This window comes from Mesocricetus auratus, unplaced genomic scaffold, assembly GCF_017639785.1.
Source record: "Mesocricetus auratus isolate SY011 unplaced genomic scaffold, BCM_Maur_2.0 Super-Scaffold_100018, whole genome shotgun sequence".
Lineage (NCBI taxonomy): Eukaryota > Metazoa > Chordata > Mammalia > Rodentia > Cricetidae > Mesocricetus > Mesocricetus auratus.
In genome coordinates, this window is record NW_024429199.1 from 20,412,767 (window position 1) to 20,430,513 (window position 17,747).

The 17,747-nt window shown below is 39.4% G+C and overlaps 1 protein-coding gene across 3 annotated transcripts in view; it reads left to right on the forward strand.

Annotated features, from left to right (window-relative positions):
• Lama2 (laminin subunit alpha 2) overlaps positions 1-17,747 on the forward strand; it is a 549,107-nt gene that overhangs the window by 516,666 nt on the left and 14,694 nt on the right. For all 3 annotated transcript variants that reach the window (XM_013110210.3, XM_013110209.3, XM_005065788.4), the window contains 4 exons: positions 1,664-1,840; positions 7,217-7,365; positions 13,285-13,461; positions 13,689-13,848. In XM_013110210.3, coding sequence (XP_012965664.1) covers positions 1,664-1,840; positions 7,217-7,365; positions 13,285-13,461; positions 13,689-13,848 — 663 coding nt within the window. The remainder of the gene's footprint in view (positions 1-1,663; positions 1,841-7,216; positions 7,366-13,284; positions 13,462-13,688; positions 13,849-17,747) is intronic.

The window sequence follows — 17,747 nt, forward strand, 5'->3', positions numbered from 1 at the left end:
AAAGAAAAACTTACAGAGAGTTAAAATCTTCAGAGTCTAGCTCTCATCTGCACTCGAAAGATATGTACTTGAGAGTGGAAAGCTATCCAGAGCAACGAACTTGAACAGCATGTGTGCACAATATAAAGGTAACCTGTGTGATGTAATGTAAAGGCATCCTGTGTAACATAATGTTTCCAGAATGGGGAAATGTTTGGCTAAAATAAGAGACAGGAATTTGATATGGATGAATATTCAAAAGTCTACACCATAGTTTCATCTGAACCATCTAAAATTGTGAAATTTGAAAAACAAAATAGAAAGTAGATTATACATTTCACTACCTCCTATACTATTTCACTGAACTTAGCCTGTGCAGGGGTGCAGGAGTTGGTGGTAGCCCGCATGAAAATGGTTTTTGTTGTTGTTGTTGTTGTTCAGTTTTGGGGTTTTTGCCTTCCCTCCAGAAAAACTTAAGACTTTAAAAAGCTGAATATTTTAGGGACCTTAAAACTCCAATGGCATAATCTTGCTGAAATAAATGCACTATCAGATGGTAGAATTTCTCCAGCTTTTAAAAATGATGATGAACTGGGTGTGGTGGCACACACCTTTCATCCCAGCAGTCATTTAGGAGGCAAAAGCAGGCCGATCTCTGTGAGATCAAGGCCAGCCTGGTCTACAGAGCAAATTCTAAGACAGCCAGGTCTGTTACACCAAGAAACCCCGTCTTTTAAAAAGTGATGATAAACTGTATTTACTGGCAGAAAAACTTACATATTTGAAAAGAGATGTTGTGGGAATGGAGAGATAGTTCAGTGGTTAAGGACCTGTACTGCTCTTGCAGAGGAACTGCCTAATGACTCATAACTGCCTCTAACTTCATCCAAAGTCCTCTTCTGGCCTCTATGAGCACAGCAACCACGTACAACACACACACACACACACACACTTTAGAAACAAAATAAAATCTTAAAAAATTTAAAGAGATGATTCAGTCTAAATATAAAAAGAATGAAGAGGACAAGCTTGTGAAAGATAAAGTAAACAAACCAATGAGTTCTAGAAAACTGCATGCTTTTAGCATGGCTTTGAGAAGCGGGTCACTTTCTCTTTGTCCTCTGGGCAGTCTCTGAAACTTGAGTATATAAAGTCTGTGGTTGGCAACAACACATTGGTATTATTGTGAAAAAGCAGACATGAAATACTGAATTTATTTTTATAACTAGGTTATGTCTCTAGAAATTATTCTAGAGAATATTTGTACTCTTGAAACTAATGAACATTTTCCCATGGGCCCATCATGAGGAAGAATGTAGATATAAGTCATGGTCACACACAGCTTTAAACACAAAATAATAATCGATACTACATAGACAAGAGATTTAAGAAAGACAGCAAGGTAGGTTTAAACCAAAAGAAAATGTTGTCTACCAATACTCTCCCACATTTTATGTCAAAAATTACATATTTAAAACAGAAGTCATACTTTTTAAATTTTGAGCTGAATTGTACAGAAGATTAATTGCATTTGGAACATTATTTCTTCAATTTCTCTTAAGTTCCATGCTCCCTAAAATTACACTGTTTTTGTAATCATGCTGAATGTATTGAGGAAAGAGGTGTGTGGAGAATCTAACCCCTCATCTCTAATGTTTTCTCTTTGTTTCCTTTTTCCCCACAGAATGTTTACACAGTTAGTTTCCCCAAGCCTGGTTTTGTGGAGCTTGCTCCGGCGCCCATTGATGTTGGGACAGAAATCAATCTATCCTTCAGTACAAAGAATGAGTCTGGAATCATTCTCTTGGGAAGTGGAGGGACACCAACACCACCTAGGAGAAAAAGGAGGCAAACTGGACAGGTACCTTCACAGTTCCTGCATAAGACATTTCCCCCTTGCGTTTAAATAGTACCTTATCGAGTTAGGGATATGCTCATCTGAGATGCTGGGTTGGTTAGGGCCTGCCTTCAAGAGCACCATTACATTAGTTTTATAGTTCAGAGTTGAGTCACTCATTTTGACTATCATCTTGGTGAACCAGGGCTGGTCACTCTGAGTGAGAGGATCCATAGCTACTATTATCAAGTCAGGTATGAACAAACGAGTAAACAAACTGTTGTACAAATACATATTTGGATATGAAAACACCTTTAAAAGTGAGATGGCATCACCCTTACTAGGTGTGTGTGTGTGTGTGTGTGTGTGTGTGTGTGTGTGTGTGTAGGGTGTGTGTGCACAGGTGCATGTCATGTGCGTGAATATAAGACAGTTTTACAGTGGTCTATAACTCATCAAGTAGGTTAGACTGTCTGACCAGAAAGCACCAGAAATCTGACTGTTTTCACCTTCCCAGTGTTAGAATTATAGGCATGCACCACTTCACCTGGGTTTTTCTGTTTAATGTAGGTTCTAGGGATTGAATTAAAGTCCTCATGCTTGCAAAGCAAATACTTTGCAACTGAGCCATCTCCCAGGCCTTGATTGGAGACCTTCTAAATTGGAAGATTTTAATACTGAGTAATTCCTAGTAGGCAATAAGATCTCAATTTCTTTATATAAAACATAATGAATCCTATAACAAGAGATTATTTAAGAGGAACAAGCACTCTATAACCTTGAGAATCTCAAGAGTGCATGGAGAGGCTTGTGAGATGGTCCAGTGGGCTAAGGCCTTGCTGTCTGCTGCACTGCCTGAATTTGATTCCTAAGGCCCACATGATGGTTGTGTGCGCCATACGTCCACAAACACATTCACAAAATGAGTAAATGCATAAATAGAATTCTTAAGGAATTACATTGCAATGTAATATTTGAAAAATTAAAAATCACAAAATTTTCATAACAGATTTAAGAAAAGCAAAAACATTAGGTAAAATTTAACAACATTCACGATTTTTAAAAAACACTGAGTGCACTAAGAGGAAGAAACATTCTTTCTATAAAAGATGATGATTAGGGGCCTTGATGCAAGAGCATCACAGATATGTGATGTGCTATAAAAGGCTATGAAATTGTTTCATATGTATCAATCTCTCTGCTGAAGCAACCAAAGAGCAAGTAGCTAGTTAACAAAAGGAACTATGTGCTTTAAAAACAAACACAGCAAGTTAGACATAGATGAGGAAAACTGTAAAGTTTTATTGAAAGCCATTAAAGTCATCCTCAATAAATGTACACATTCATCTTGTTAGTAGAGAAAAACTCATCATTAAAATTTTGTCAGTTAAGGGACTGGAAAGACGACTCAGCATTTAAGAGCACTGACTGCTCTTCCAGACCACCTGGGTTCAATTCCCGGCACCCACACGTCAGCTAGCAACTGTCTGTAACTCCAAGATCTAACACCCTCACATGGACATACAGGCAAAACACCAATGCAAATAAAATATAAACTTTGAAGATTCCCCCATGGAAGGCATCACCCTTCCTGGGAAGCAGAAGGGGATGGAATAGGGGGGCCCATGGGGAGCAGGGGAGGAGGGGAAGGAGAGGGAACAGGGGTTGATATGTAAAACAAGCTTGTTTCTAATTTAAATTTTAAAAGTGCAAGAAATATGTCAATTCTCCCTAATATAATATACAAAATTAATTTCAGTAAGAATATTATCTCGTCTTTCTTGAGAATCATAGTATATTAGTTTTTTTTAATTTATAACAAAAATCAAAATCCACCAAAACTCCTGAAATGGAAGAATATGATGGGATAAGCTGCTGTACCAGATATTGCTCCTTCTAAGCTAGAGATTTAGACTGTAGTAATGTTTTCATTCCTAGGAAACTCTGTCCTGATAACATAGAATACAGAAGACTGGATATGACATTTACCAATAGGTGGCATCTCAAATCATTAAGAAAACAGTAGGCATTCCCTGAACAATTCTAGAGCCATTGGTCTCTATACCAGAAAGAATTTTAAAAATGTGCTTCATATCAAATTGAAAAATAAGTTCTCAGATAATTAAAGGTGTAAATATGGAAAGAAAAGTAGTTTTAAAACTTTTAGAAGAAACTAGCTCAGCATGATGGCACACACCTTCAATTCTAGTACTCAGAAGGCAAAAGCAGGCAGATCCTTGTGAGTTTGGAGACAGCTTAGTCTATATCATGAGTTCTAAGACAGCAAGAGATATATAGAAAGAAACCCCTGATCCTCTCTCTCACTCGCTTGCTCTCTACAAACATACACACACACACATATTATATAGAGAGGTAGATATAGATAGATTAGATAGATCTAAATCAATGAAAGTTATATGGCTAGAAAGATGATCAGTATATAGGTAGATGATGCATAGATGATAGATAGATAGATAGATAGATAGATAGATAGATAGATAGATAGATACTTTTGATATTTCTGATATTCTGGAAGAGATTTAGTAAGAAAAACAAGAGTGTATGTACAGCCACATTAATACTAAAACACTCCATTCATCAAAAACCACAAAACACAAGCATCTACCTGAAAAGGTATTGTTAATGTAACCTTCAGAAATCCTAAGTAACCACAATATGAAAACAACTTTCAAAAACCAAGTTCCAACAGAAACATACATATACAATAATGAACAGATCTAAATAGGCATTTCACAGAAGAGAGACCATGGTGAATACAAAAAAAATATTTTTAAAACATTCAGATTTGAGATAAGAGAGAAATGCATTTTCAATTCACACTAAATTTTATATCCACTGGAATGACAGAACATTATGTAACAGGATAATGCTAAGTGCTGGCAGGGCCATTGTTAAAGGCAGTTCCTAATTGATACATGTGTTCTGGTGGTAGCTGTGAATCCATTCTTTAAGGTGAACCACATGTGGACTCCACCCCGTGCATATCCACCCCATGCATGAACCTGAACCCTGGCATGGTGCCCAATGAGACAAGTACAAAAAAAAAAAAAAGAACAGCCCAAAGGAACAGTTCTTATTTATAGCAGATAAGTGAAAAAGGACCCAAATATCTGTCAACTGGAGAAGAGACCAGTAAAGTAGCATTTTGGCTTAATGGTGTAGAAAGAAGGATGAGCAAGGGATGACTTACAACTTAACAAGACAACAGGGGTGAATGAGAACCAAGCAGCAGTGAATGCATAGAGCCGACTGTGATATCACTTGCATAGGGGTATTGCGAAGCCGTAGGGGGTATTATTTACAAATGCATATGTGTATCTTCAAAAATAAATTTTAAAACCCTGGGATAATGAATCCCATAATAGTGGTACCTCTGAGATGGGGAAGCGGGAAGATGGAATTAGTAAGAAGCTCAATGGATAGAAAATGGTATCTTCTTAAGTTGCATGGTAGAGTGTAGATGATTTGATGACAGAGCATAAACATACCTTCTGTATTTACATAAATGCATTTATATTGTGAGAATCCCATCAGTCATAATGAATCCTTCTCAAGGGGCTGAGATGGCTCAAGGGTTAACAAGCCCTACTGCTCCTGCAGAAGACCCAAATGAATGGATCATAACCACTTGTAACTCCTGTCCCAGAGGCTCTGATGCCCTCTGCTGGCTTAGACAGGCTTCTGAACTGACACACACATACTTACCCATATATATACACATATAAACATCAGTTTATTTTTTAAGTTTTTTAAAAGTTTTTCTTGACACATAGAGGAAGAAAAGTAATATTTAACTCTTCACTGTGGATAATAATCACTGAATAGATGTAAAAAGGACTACTACCAAATCTTCATCTTCTAATCCTGAAAAATAAAAATCTTTTCTCACTTTTGCAAATGTTACTCAGATTACATTGAGGACCAAATGTTCTGAAACTTTCACCACATCCCCTTGGCCACTGTCAATAATTAAACATCTGTCAGATTCAAATTTCTTAACAATGAATAAATGGATTAAATCAAATTTCAGGCAAATTCTTAAAATGGAATGTGTTCCTCTTAAGACAATTAACACAAGAAGATAATAAGTACCAAAATGAAATTTTTAATGCCACAAACATTTAATGATAATGAATATCCAGCTTTTAAAGTCATGTAATATCCGTTATCTTAAAAGGGAAACGGTGTTAAGTTGTTCAAATGTGTTTGAATCAGGACTGTCTAAATGGATACATTTTGTTTATGAAAGTTAAGAGTTGAAATATACAGAAGGTTATCTTTAATTGTGTGTGCCCTTAAGTGTGTTTTCAATATCGAACAATCAGTTAAAGCAGTTTTTGAGTAGGTAGATTATGGTGGCTCCATTGAGGGACGATGAGGGCTAATCTTCAGAGCATTGTGTACTGGATACATAGCTACCCAGATAATCTAGTGAGATATTGAAGGGTTGGTAATGCTGGTGGAAGCCTTATTTACCATCATCAGTTACATATGGAGCACAGAATGGTCACAGTACAGCAGCTTCCTGGTACCACACAGGAGAGGGAGTGCATATAACATCAGCTTTGGGTACAAGGATTGCACCCAAGCTCCCTGTAGTTCATAATTGGATATCAAAACCATACTGGTTGCCATGGTAACACTGACAAGAAGAAAACAGGCATGTTTGTGGATAGAAAATTGTCTTCCTTCTTTCTAAATGTGGGAGACAAGTTACATGTTTGTGGCAGTGATCTCTTCTACCAGCTTGGAGATAAATTAAAATCTAAACACTCAAATGCCATGAGGTTGAGTCAGACCTCATTTCTAGAAACTAGCTGCCCACTTGTGAGTGTAAAGGGGAATGATTTTGTTGACACCCTTTGCTTCCTGACAGGTCCTGTAAGTTAGAGGACAGAAGTAAGCAGAGCTGTTACATTGAGCATTAGAAACTTGTCAGACAACTGATATCAATATATCAGCCTGCCTCCTTATCCAACAAGCAAAATGGCAATGGATTTTAAAAAGACATTTCTACATTCTTATCAACTTTGTTTAAGTAAATATGAGAGGCTAGGGAGAATACATTAATGGGTAAGAACCTCTGCTGGGCAAACTTGAGGACCTGAATTCAAATCCCTAGGATCTAAGTAAGTAGCGAGATGTGGCTATAACACAGCACTATGGAAGGCAAAAGCAGGATTACTGCTGGGGCTTGAGGGATGCCAGTCCTGGCCTCCAGGTTCAGTGAGAAAGTTCATTCTCAGTGAGCGAAGCAGAGTGTTAGAGTGGGACCTGACATCCTCCTTTGGCTTGTGTTTTTGTGATAAAGTATCAATCACTACAGCTGTCCCAGATATAAATCCTGCTTAATCTTCAATACCCATTTTTTTGCTGCAGGCCTATTATGCCATATTCCTCAACAAGGGCCGTCTGGAAGTGCATCTCTCCTCGGGGACGCGAACAATGAGGAAAATTGTCATCAAACCAGAGCCAAATCTGTTTCACGATGGGAGAGAGCATTCAGTTCACATGGAAAGAACCAGAGGGTAAGTAGGAGTAGAACACTTGTTGTTACTCTATCTAACGTGAAGTCGCTTTACCGGCACAGCTCTCTACCTGAACCTCCCTGCGAGGACAGACCACACACTGCTAACTGCGAGGATGCACTTATATCCTCCTCTTTGCCTCCTGCTTTTGGGAACCTCATTGGCAAGGGCCCGAGGAATTCTATTACCAACAGTCCCCCTCCTGTGGGGTTCTTCTCACCTGCTTCACACAATGCACCTTCTCCAGCTGGAGATAAAGAAAAATCCCTCCCCCTGCATCTTGCAAGTTGGCTCTTCTCTAATAAGGTAATCATAGAATAGTTCAGGTGGAGGCAGCAGCAGAGGCTTCTAGTTCACTCAGGTTCCAAACCAGTTACAACAGCTGCTTAGAAACCTGCCATCAGTATTATGGAGCATGGCAGTAGCTACGAGACCTACAGATCCTCTTATGGGTATGTTTCACCTCTGTCTGTCCCTAACACAGTGTGTAGGGCCCTGTAGCAACTTTCTGGGAGACGTGAGTTAAAGTAGAAAAGGAGAATGGTGGCCATCTGCAATCATGTGTAGTGGTCACCTCTCTACAAATCTCCAAGGATGCCTGCCCTTAGTGCCGAGTTGGGGAAAGCTTATGAACTGATCTGTCATTTCTGCACAATGCTTTGTACTTGCTTTACCAAAAAAGTCATCTGTGTCCTTCATCAAAACACTATGTAACAACTCAGAGAGGTAATCTCTTCAGAACGACGATGAAAGGAAAAGAAACCAGAAGCCCGGAGACTTGGGGGCCTCAGACCTCCAGACCAACAGTCCGTTTATTAGACTGAAGGCAGGAGAAAGAACTGGAAATTCAACCTGATGAAACCTCAAGACACAGAGAGTGTGGGAGGGCAGCGAGGGTATGAATATGGAGTGATGGTCCAAAGAAGCAGCTGCTATCATACACTGGAGGTCTATGCTGTCTAGTTCTTCTCTTGTATAGGTAATGGCTTAGGTAACTAATGAGATTTCTTACTTTCTAAGTAAATAACAAAGCCTGCTTTCTGCTATTGTGATACAGAGTATTTGCTTGTGAGCTGAATTAATACTAAGCATCTGTGTTGTGTCTAGACTGAAAGGTTTGGATACCATGATCAAGAAAAATTAGGAATCAATGTTCAGACAACTCGTAACTTTTACTGATTTAATAGCCAGGGAGCATGACTGGAGGGCAGGGGCAGACTCAATTTTCTCTTGGGGAGTACTTTAGAATACAAATTCTGCATATCTTCTCATCTAGATTTTAAGCCATTTTCTCAACATTAATCTTTCTCATTATGGAAAGCATGTTTTGCAAGTCCTTAAATCTCAAATAATTTCATCAAACAAATGCAGATTTAGGAAATATAGGTGACCAAAATTCACCAAAAGTATGTTATTTTTAAGAGAAAGAACTTACAAATCCCCAAATGTGTCACCATGTTATACTAACGTGTCCTTCGAACAGGTGTTTCTTCAAGAAGGGCATTACTTTATGCCAACTTCACAGCTGTTGGCCATCAATCCAAATTATATTTGATTAAGCTCTGTATACAATACATCCCTGCAAACTGGTCAGTCGGTTAATTAGCTGTATAAACAAACAGGGTTGCCATTGACTGTTAGTTATGAGGTGATATATTAGACATATGACTGTATGGTTATCCAATTCTGTGCCAAAACAGGAACCCGTTTACTACTATGTCCTCCTGGTTTCCTAAGGTCAAAACACAGTTATTGTCTACTCTATAAACAAACACATAAAGCCAGTTAGCCAGACATCACTAATGAGCATTACAACTGTCACTCAGAAACATCATGCTGCTTCATATAGCAATTCTAAGGAATGCACTTTGTTGAATTCTAGGCCGATTGTCTTTTAGTCATTTTACATTGTTTGTGAGAAGTATATTGGTGTTCTTTCATCTCAAATTAAAAAACATTACGTAATTTGCCTAAAATTGCACAGCAGAAATGAAAGCCAGGTTTAAAACCAATTATAACCAGCCTTAATGTTCCGTCTATAATGCTCTGCTATTTGTTCTTACCCAATGGTAACATCAAAGATTTAATATTACTAGGAATTGAGTATGATACACCATTACTAATTTGGAAATACTTGTTTTCTACCAATACTTTTTATATGCATAGAGGCCAGTCATTTCTTTTCCTAAACTCCAGAATAGTGTGGTAACTGTAGTAGCACCCTCAAATTATTTGGATTTTTAGCAAGTTGTGAGACAAAAGTTCTCTCCTCTTTTGCTCCTTCTTGGCCCCAACTCACATCCTTTCCTTTTCTACCCCTTCCTTTTAAAAATAAAAATATACTCACCTCAACCATTTTCTTGTCTCACTTCCTGATACTCAGTAACCCTTCCTCCTATGACTGCCTTGATTTTGATCTTCGCCCTGGAGTCTAGCCCATGGACATCACCTCTAGCAGGACAAAAACGTTGAAACACTAAGGTCTTAAGTAGTGCCTTGGGTGACTGGGATAAAGTACTGGGTTGAGTATGTCCTCTGTGAAAGCATTTGGAACACAGGTACAGAATATGACTAAAGACCAGAAAATTAGGATATCTTAGAACTTAAGACTTCTAGAGATCATAGTTCAGACAATCCAAGTATTGTCTCAATATATGTCAGTAAAAAATATCATTTTATTTTTCATGTAAATTACAAATACTCCATTTAGTACCTTCCTGCACATACAAAATTGCTGATGACTTGGACCCATTTTGCAAATCAGTAAGGAATAGAGCACAAGAAATAAAATAATTAGACTGTGAGAATCAACCACTGACATCATAAAAGGAAATATCAGCTAAGTTATTGCAATATTAATTTACTATAGTGTTTTATATAAAGTAACCTATCAGGTAAAAGTTATAAATGAGAAGGTAGAGCTGGGCATGGTGGTGCATGCCTTTAATCCCAGCACTCAGGAGGCAGAGGCAGTCAGATCTCTGTGAGTTCAAGACCAGCCTGGTCTACAAGAGCTAGTTCCAGGACAGGCTTGAAAAAGCAAAAAAAAAAAATCTTCTATCTAGTGATCTAAAGGTATGACACCAACTGTCAAGCTAAGCAATAGTGTAGAGACCACCTAGAATGCCCAGTCCTGATAATGAACTTGATGTCCATAACCATCCTGGAGCCTTCATCCAGTGACTGATGGAAGCAGAGGCAAACACCCACAGTTAAACACTGAACTGAACCCATGGAACCCAGTGACAGAGAGAGAGGAGCGATGAGCAAACTGGCAAAGAATGGGCTGGCAAAACCGGCAAGACAGCTGATCTGAACAGGGGAGAGCTCTTGGACTCCAAACTGACAGCTGAGAGGGCAGTATGGGACTGATCCAGACCCCCTGAATGTGGGAGTCTGTGAGGAGGCCTGGGCAACCTATGGGGCCCTAGGCAGTGGATCAATGTTTACCCCTGGCATACAAACAGACATTGTGTGTCCATAACACAAAGAGGGATGCTCTCTCAGCCTGGACTCTTAGGGGAGTACCTGGACCCTGCCCTGAGTGAAATGACAGACTCTAGATATCCCCTATGTAGAAGGAAATGGCGATAGGGTGGAAGGCTGGGGGGGGGGGAATGGTGGGGGAGTGCGGGAGGAGGGGAGGGAGAGGGAACTGGGATTGACATGTGAAACAAGCTATTTAAAAATAAAATAAAAAATGAGAAGGTACAAAGATGGCTGAGTGGCTAAGAGCATATTCTGCTTTTGTAAAGGCCCAAAGTTTGGTTCCCAGCTCCCGTATCATACAGCTCACATTACTCTAGCTCCAGGCATCCAGCACCATCTTCTGGATTCCATAGGCCCCTGTACTCATGCTTGCATATACCTACACAGAGACACACATAATACACATAATTAAAAAATAAAACAAATCTTTAAAGATAAAAAAATTAAAGCAAATTGCCATGCCAGAATGGATATATTGTTAATGACTTTATCTAAAAAGGAACTGAATCAATTATTTATATTTAATGTTTTTTGAATGTAAAATGCAAGAAAAAAAATCAACTGTAGTCTTCTAACATTGCCCTTACTATGTATCACTGCCTCAGGGCAACCTCTTAATTAATGTATTCCACTGTTTGAAGTAGGTGTTTTTAATCTCCATTTTATAAATGAATAAAATGAAACTAAGCATGATTAAATAACTTGCCCAAGGTCATGCTGCTAGGAAGACTACACATTAATACTGAATTCTAATCTGGCCCTCCTAAAGGCCCACATTCCTTCTGCATTACTGTAGAGTAAGGCCTGTTGCTTCCCCAGTGAACAGAACCGGTGGAAAATCTACCTAAGACAGAGAAGGGCCCCTGGTTCCTTAACACCCTAATCAAGATCAGAAAGTTACTGTCAATGGACATTCCTTAGTAGTGTATTAAATCCCCAGCTAAGCCCTTGGGAGCCTGGTTCAATGCCTTAGAAAAACAGCCAGCACTTCAGCAAGAGAACCCTGGCTTGGGGAAGGCAGGTCTCAGTGAGTCACTCATATCTGGAAACTAGAGGGTAGCACCATTGAACCTCCTGGTTTTTGCCAACGTATTCTTCTAGACTCTTTTCTTTTAAAAACAAAGTTCTCCCTAGTTTCCTTCTGAAACAAAGTCTTGCTTGTGCCTTGAACAGCCTGAACTGTGACGTTTTGAGCCAGGACAAAGTTTATTTTGTTCTATTTTCTTATGTTGGAATTAGACCAAAAATGGATCCACTGCTCAGTTCCAAGTCCTAACTTGTCTTAATTTATTATTTCCAGCTCATTTACCTTGATGTCCCTTCCCCTCTCCCTCTCCTTCTATTCCTCTCTCTCTACTTTCCTCCCTCCCTCTCTCTCTTCCTATTGCTCTTTTAACAAAATCAGGTAATATGGCATTTTAAGGCTGAGTTTCCACCTGGGCATTTAGGTTTCATCTTCAGATAAGAAGTAATGTCTCTGCAGTCCATTTGCAGTCCATCCACGATGACAAACAGCATTTTGATTACTGTTGGAACCAAGCTCAAACCCTGCTTGTACAAAGAAAACTAGAAAATGCCTTTGGTTGTTTTCATCATTAGAACTCCATGTCTTCGTTCTTTGCCCCTGGATCCAAGGATTGTTGTGAATAAGTAGTATGCAGTTCTCAATTAGTAGCGTGTGAGTAATCACTCATAAGCAAATTAGGGAAATTAATGAAACAGCCACTGAGGAAAATCACTGCAAGGAACAATTAGCTTGGTGTTCTGGCCTGCCTCTTCTATTCAAAAGCCAGCAGCTACATTCTTTGTAAAATGTACTGTAAGTGTTTGCTGTTGAGTCCTGCAATCTAAGCTCTCAGGAGGACGGTTTGTCCCCTAGCAAGAAGGTAATAGCTAGCACAAACCAAGACATAAAGAGCCAAACAAAATGCAACCCCTTGCTGTGCCAAACTCCCAGATCCTTATCCGATTAGACATTGCTATACAGCCCCGCAGCCTCTGTTCTCACAGAACGTGTGTTGGGCTTCAAACCTGTCTTGCCACCTGCATCACAGACGAGTGTCACAGCTGTGTGTTTGCCTAGTTTCAATAAACTTTCAGTACAAGTTAATGAGCAAGTCATGAGACAAAGTCTTAGGAAACAATGGTGTTTGTTAGTTGCTTGGCGTAGAGGTCCTAATTATCTAACCTGGGTTATCTCAAAGGCTATGGGAGATCAGGGTGCCATGGACATGCCTACACACTCCTAGCTGTCAACGGGCCGAGGCAAAAAGATCATGAGTTCAAAGCCAGACTAAGATACCTCTTTTCAACAAGGGCAGTAATAACGGCAAAACTGAAAAATAGACTTCTGGAGGTAGAGAATAAGAGGTGGCAGGAAAGATGTTCTAACTGTACTGGATTTTTCTTTGTCTTTAAACATTTTATCAGCATCTTCACTGTTCAAGTTGATGAAGACAGAAGACATACACAAAACCTGACGGTGGAGCAACCTATCGAAGTGAAAAAGCTCTTCGTCGGGGGTGCGCCTCCGGAATTTCAGCCTCCCCCACTCAGGAATATCCCTGCTTTTGAAGGCTGTGTGTGGAATCTTGTTATCAACTCTGTGTAAGTGACTGTCATTTCCTTGGCCCCTTTGCTCTTAATTCAATATTAGGGTCGATGTAGTATCCATATTTTCTAAAACCACAGTAGGGAAGAGGCCATGATACCTTTAATGGAGACCTGGATTTCTACCCAGACCATTTCAAGTCAGAACTGGGGACTAATTTAATTGTTAAGGAAGAAGACAATGAAAAATAAGAAAAAAATTCATTTTGATTGTGTTTCATTAGCCCCATGGACTTTGCACGACCTGTAGCCTTCAAAAATGCTGACATTGGCCGCTGTGCCTATCAGAAGCCCCGGGAATATGAAGTTCCAGGTGAAGTCATTGTTCAGCCTCAGCCACTGCCTACCCCGGTCTTCCCTTCACCTGAGCCCACCCTGACACATGTAAGTGTTCACATAGACACTGCTTTTGAAACTTCTTTTTGAACCATTTCCAGAACAGAAGTTGTTCAAGGAATCTAATAGACTCTGGCCCTGGCACTAGAGGACCAGGGACCTGTCTGTAAAACCCTGGGCTCTTCACACGCATCTTCTTTGGGTTGCTTCTATCTTCATGTCATTCCCTTTAATTTTGATGGTCATAAACTAGAACTGGTTTTCGTTTGAAAAATGGAAGAGGACAGAAGTTTTCAGAATCCAGATTCAAAGTCATTTGTAATACCCATACACAGAGAAAATCATGCCAGTGTTCAGTCCCTTTGAATTTTACACATAAATCTCATATAATTTGGAATCTTAACTTGTAAAACTGGTAAGACAGAATCACAACATAATCACAACTGTCTATAAATATCACATAGATGTGTATCTGTATTTAACATGACTTTCTTTTGTATACACACACACACACACACACACGGAGTCACACAAAATATGCCACATTACAAGAGACGGGATTTCCTTGATGAGATCCTTGGATCCTGTCACCCAGCCACACCCGGATTCCAGCTCTCAAACCAACCGTCTGAGTAAATGTGGAAAAGATGCTTAGCAATCAAGGCCAGGCCCGTAACTTGTAGAGTGAGGATATTAACAAGCGAGCTGTCAAATTCCATCAGGATTTTAGAAGATAGTTCTAACTGCCTGAAGTATGCTAAGCACATACTAATGGTCCTACTTGCTGTTTTCATGTTTACTACATGCCCACCTCTAGCCAAACAAGTTCTATCCAATGCAATGTGTAGTTCTCATACCAGCTCTGTGAAATACAAATTGACATCTGTTTTTTTTGTAGATTGGATAAGAACTGGCTCTCTGAAGCAACTTATGAGTTCACTCAAATGACTGGCCAGTGTCTGGATGGGTTTTTAATCCATTAGATCAGATCCTAAAACTCTGACTCTGAATGAGTGCAAAGCTTTGCCTTTATAATTCATTGTACTTTGACTAGCCCATTGAGGCCTACTGGGAGGAAGGGTCTAGTTTTCACTTAGAAACTATAAGCAACCAAATACACCTGAGAATTAGTCTTTTATCATCACTCATTACTGTACTAGATTGCTAGTAGGAAAGTATGAAGCCAAAAGATAGGTGCATCTGAGGCTCACCCATGTGTCAGAATTGCTTTTTCCAGAATTTACTACAATTTATAGTCTCACTACTACATCAGAGATGGTTCGTCTCACTGCACTCAGGCATTGATCACAGTTGTCCATGGCTAATTAAAGCGATAGCGTGTGTGGGCTTAAGGAAATCTCTTGAAAACACTTGAACACAGCAGTCTCTCTTTTGCTTATTCTTTAGCTCATTCCTTGACACAGGAAATTCTTATTAGGTGGCAGGCCAAATAGCCATTATTCAAAAAAACTGATTATCTATTACAAGCAACATTTAAGCTTCCGAAAAATGAGTCTTACACTACTAGAGTTATTATAACAAAATTATAATAAAATATAATTTATATTATTATATCATAAAATATATATTGTGTTATAATGAAATAATTACAATAATGAGTATATTATAGCCACAATTTTTGTGAAGATGTAATAATCAAAGGCATGGCATATGTAGGACTTTGAAAATTGGGAATTTTTTTCACCTCAAAATGAGCGTGAAGGGATTTTATTTTTATAAGACAGTATTTTCTGTATATATATACACATATATATTATTACAAGTATTGTTATCCCTGTCTTTACAAAAAGGAATGCCTAGAGTCAGTAAATAACGGCAAGGTCATGGTTAAGTAGGGTCATTTCCCCTGGGGTACCACTGGTACATGGATGCTGCCAGCATATGCATCAACAGGATGTCTCCTAACTAGTTATCATATTTGGTCAAATAAAACCTCTTGGACATTCTTATCAGTAGGTCTTCATCTTTGTGTTGTGGTTTGTCGGGTAGAGAAGATCGTTGGTTGTCTCTGTGGAGTCCCTTATTTTTCCTTGTGAAATGGATACCCCAATCTGTGGTTAATACATTGTCAGACCTCCAAAGTTAGAAAGCATTTCCCACATGTTATCTCACTTGTCACAGTGCCAGAACCTGGCATCCCTTTGTGCTTCTCTTTATTATGCAACCTATTCAGCTCTAGGATATTCCTGTAAATTCTACAAGCCTTGCTTTGAGGGGTCCCTCAAGCACCCTGCTCCGCTTTCTGAAGAGCACAGTTTTCAGAAACATGGAGATTTTCACAAATGAGTTTTCTTGGAACCTCTTATTCTAACTCTGCTTTTCATTTTCTCTTAGAAAAATGCTTTAACTTTTTCAAAATCACAGCACTGCACTTAGTAGACAGGACTGTGCCGAGGGCTTGAGGAGCAGCCCGACTTGCAGATCAAGAAAGAACTGCATCACGGGTAGAAAAGACCTTGGAAATCCTAACTCTCTTATAAAATATTTGCTTTTTTAAATGTGTATGAGTATTTGCCTGCATGTATGTATGTGTACCACATGACGCACACAAGGTTCAAGAAAAGATACAGGATTCTTTAGAACGGGGGGCTGGGAGGAGGGGGAAGTGAGCCTTCCTATGGGTACTAGGAACTGAACACTGGATCCTCTGCAAGAGCAGCAAGTATTCCTATCTTCTAATCCACCTCAGCACAGAAATCCTACTCTTCCGTGACCCCATTAGAGAAGTTACAGTGTGGTCTCAGATTACACACACAAGTAATAGAGACCTGAATCCTACCTGCTATTTCTACTCCTACATATTCTAGTAATTTGGGACTGTGGGGTCAGAATTGTTTTAGAACTTTCCAACTTCATGGTTTTTGTTTTGTTTTGTTTTAAAACAGGGTCTCACTATGTAGGCCAGGTTGGCCTCAAACTCATAGAGAACCTCCTGCCTCTGCCTCACAAGTGTTGGAATTAAAGGTGTGTGCCACTGCACCAAGCAGTTCCATATGACATGTGTTATCCATTTTAATTTGATTTATTTCTTTCCTTTTTGTGGAAAACGGAGCCTTCTTTTTAGACGTGACTAGAAGTTAATAACTTGGTAATTCATTTTATAATATATATATATATATCAAAAAGTCCAATCAATGTAAGACTGATGTCATCGTGGCTAACCAGGAAGGAACAGAAAGAGGGAGGAGAGGCCACCTGCCATTGGTCAGTGAGATGTGCGGGTGATACCCTCTGTGAGTGTGAAGTAATAAATGGATAGTAAGGACACCTCACTTTGAAGATCATTAGGTGTGGAGTTGCATACTGTCTGTAAAATACCAAGAACAGGATCTAGCCTGTGGTAACACCCCATCACACTGTGAATCCTTCTGTGAGAACTAGTTGGTCTAACCTTTCACCCTTCGGAGGTAGACACAAGTGCTAAGAGCCCTTGGGTGCTGATGAGTGTTCTACTTGTAAGCAATTCAACCTCAATCATGAAATGCTTTTTGAACTGGTTTCTGGCTATTTTTAATTCTCAACATTTCTGAGTTTAGGTTTTTTTTTTTTAAAGCATTGCAGGTTAACCTCCCAAGTGGGAACTAATGTCTACAAGCCTCATATTCCTTGACTGACAGGGACCCCCGCCCTTCCTGCCCACCTCTGTCTTCCTTATATCCTTCAGTCCTACCTCGCCAGTCACTTAGAGTGCAAAGAAAACATTCAGTAGGCTTCAGGCTAATAGAAAAGTATCCTGGGAAAGCGGTGCCCTGTAAAAGGGATATGCCAATCCTGTGGTTATTACGTAGTCAGCCATCCTCGATTAGACAGTATTTCCTGCATGTTATCTTATTTCTCAGTGCCAGAGCCTAGCAGTCCCTTGTACATTTTCTCTGATTATTTAGCCCATTAGTGTCCGAGTAGGGGGGAAGAGGTGCGGGGCAGGG